The 1,591-nt window shown below is 48.1% G+C and overlaps 1 protein-coding gene across 1 annotated transcript in view; it reads left to right on the top strand.

Annotated features, from left to right (window-relative positions):
• Positions 1 to 1,226, top strand: part of matn1 (matrilin 1) — a 6,608-nt gene extending 5,382 nt beyond the window's left edge. The window contains exons 7-9 of the mRNA XM_042710629.1: positions 1 to 42; positions 227 to 307; positions 550 to 1,226. The exon at positions 1 to 42 is cut by the window's left edge and continues 111 nt beyond it. Coding sequence (XP_042566563.1) covers positions 1 to 42; positions 227 to 307; positions 550 to 599 — 173 coding nt within the window. The 3' untranslated portion in view covers positions 600 to 1,226. The remainder of the gene's footprint in view (positions 43 to 226; positions 308 to 549) is intronic.
• The last annotated feature ends 365 nt before the right edge of the window (positions 1,227 to 1,591 follow it).

Genomic DNA, 1,591 nt, shown 5'->3' with positions numbered 1-1,591 from the left:
TGACGCAAATATCCAAGAAGCTGCAAATCAACGTTTGCCAGGGTGAGAACATATCTCTTTGTCTGTCTGTCTGTCTGTCTGTCTGTCTGTCTGTCTGTCTGTCTCTCTCTCTCATTCTCTCTCTCTCTCATTCTCTCTATTCTCATATACGTACACAAACAATTATGAGAGCAGACAAAAGTAGTTGTATGAAGATGCAGACAAGCTTTCCTTTTTTCCCCTACAGAGGAGGACCCCTGTGAATGTGACTCCATCGTTAAGTTCCAGAAAAAAGTAGAAGATGCTTTACAGGCATTAACAAAAAAATATATCCTTTTATGGTACTATACTGAGGTGAGACTCTAAATGTGTCTGTCACTGCAGATGTGTTAGTGTTTCCATGTGTTTCAGAGTGCAGAGTGTGTGGCCAGGCAGGTAGGTATGTTTCTTTGCAAAAATAAAAATATGTGTTTGTATAGACGGGTGGATGGAAGTCTTATTTATGGGTGTTTCACGCTTGTTAAAGTCTGAGCCATCATCAGAATGTGATTTCCTTGACAAGAGCCTCACTGGAGAGCGTGACAAAGAGGATCTCTGCATTGGAGAACAAGATCGTCTGAGGAGACCTCACTCAAGACTTGCCCCCCTTTGAGGGCCTGTAAACCCAGTGCAGGAGCCTTACAGAACTGACCCCCCCCCATCCACCCATCCACCCATCCACCCTCTCACGCTTCTCTTATTCCATGTAGCCCCTCCCTCCCATCACACATCTCCTTGGAGATAGAGCACTGATTGCCATAGGGACCCTGACAGACCCCATCCTCTGGTCTGTAGGTGTGTGTGTGTGCACACTGGATTTCCTTCTCTTGCTAGGCAGATGTGTGTGCAGAAGAGAGTCCTGCCCCACTGGCACCCGACCCCACAGAGATCTCCCCCCCCCCCCCCACAGGTACATGGGCCCCAGCCTGCGTGGGTACAGGCACCTCCTCCCTGGGCAGCCCGAGTGCTGGTGAAAGGGTCCGCCCCAGAGGGAGACCGGGACCAGTGGAGGTGCAGCATAATCTACGCCTCTCCATCTCTCTCCCCCCCCTCATCTCCACACCCCCTTTCCAGCTTTTCATCCATTCCACTGCCAAAACGGAAAGTTATATTATTATTTTATATGAAATATATATATAAAGGTAATTTAAGACCGAATACAATAGATGTGTGTGTGTTGTTTGTTTGGGGTTTGCAATAAAACTCCGTCCAGGAGTGTTCTTTCCTAACATGCTGATGCACAGATTGAACTGACCAAACCACTGCCTCTCTCTCATACACACACATACAGAATAAACACCATGGTCTTTACTCCATCTTTACAGTGAGGAGTAGTATAATACACACATGCGTCTAAATAGTGTGCTCATTGCATTGATTGGAAAGAAAAGATCATCCCAAACATCGTACTGGTTTGACTATTGCAATGTTTTGCAGCCGTGTAGCAGTTTTATGAATCCCCAGGCTGAAGGGCGCCCGTGCTGTGGGGTGTGTGAGAGGCCAGCGAGCGGCAGGGCCACCGTGCTGTAGGGTGTGTGTGAGAGGGGCCAGCGAGCAGCAGACAGGGCTGAAC

The sequence above is a fragment of the Clupea harengus genome, chromosome 19, assembly GCF_900700415.2.
Source record: "Clupea harengus chromosome 19, Ch_v2.0.2, whole genome shotgun sequence".
In the NCBI taxonomy this organism is placed as follows: domain Eukaryota; kingdom Metazoa; phylum Chordata; class Actinopteri; order Clupeiformes; family Clupeidae; genus Clupea; species Clupea harengus.
Note: the sequence above shows the minus strand (reverse complement) of the source record. Positions and strands in the feature narration are given on the sequence as shown.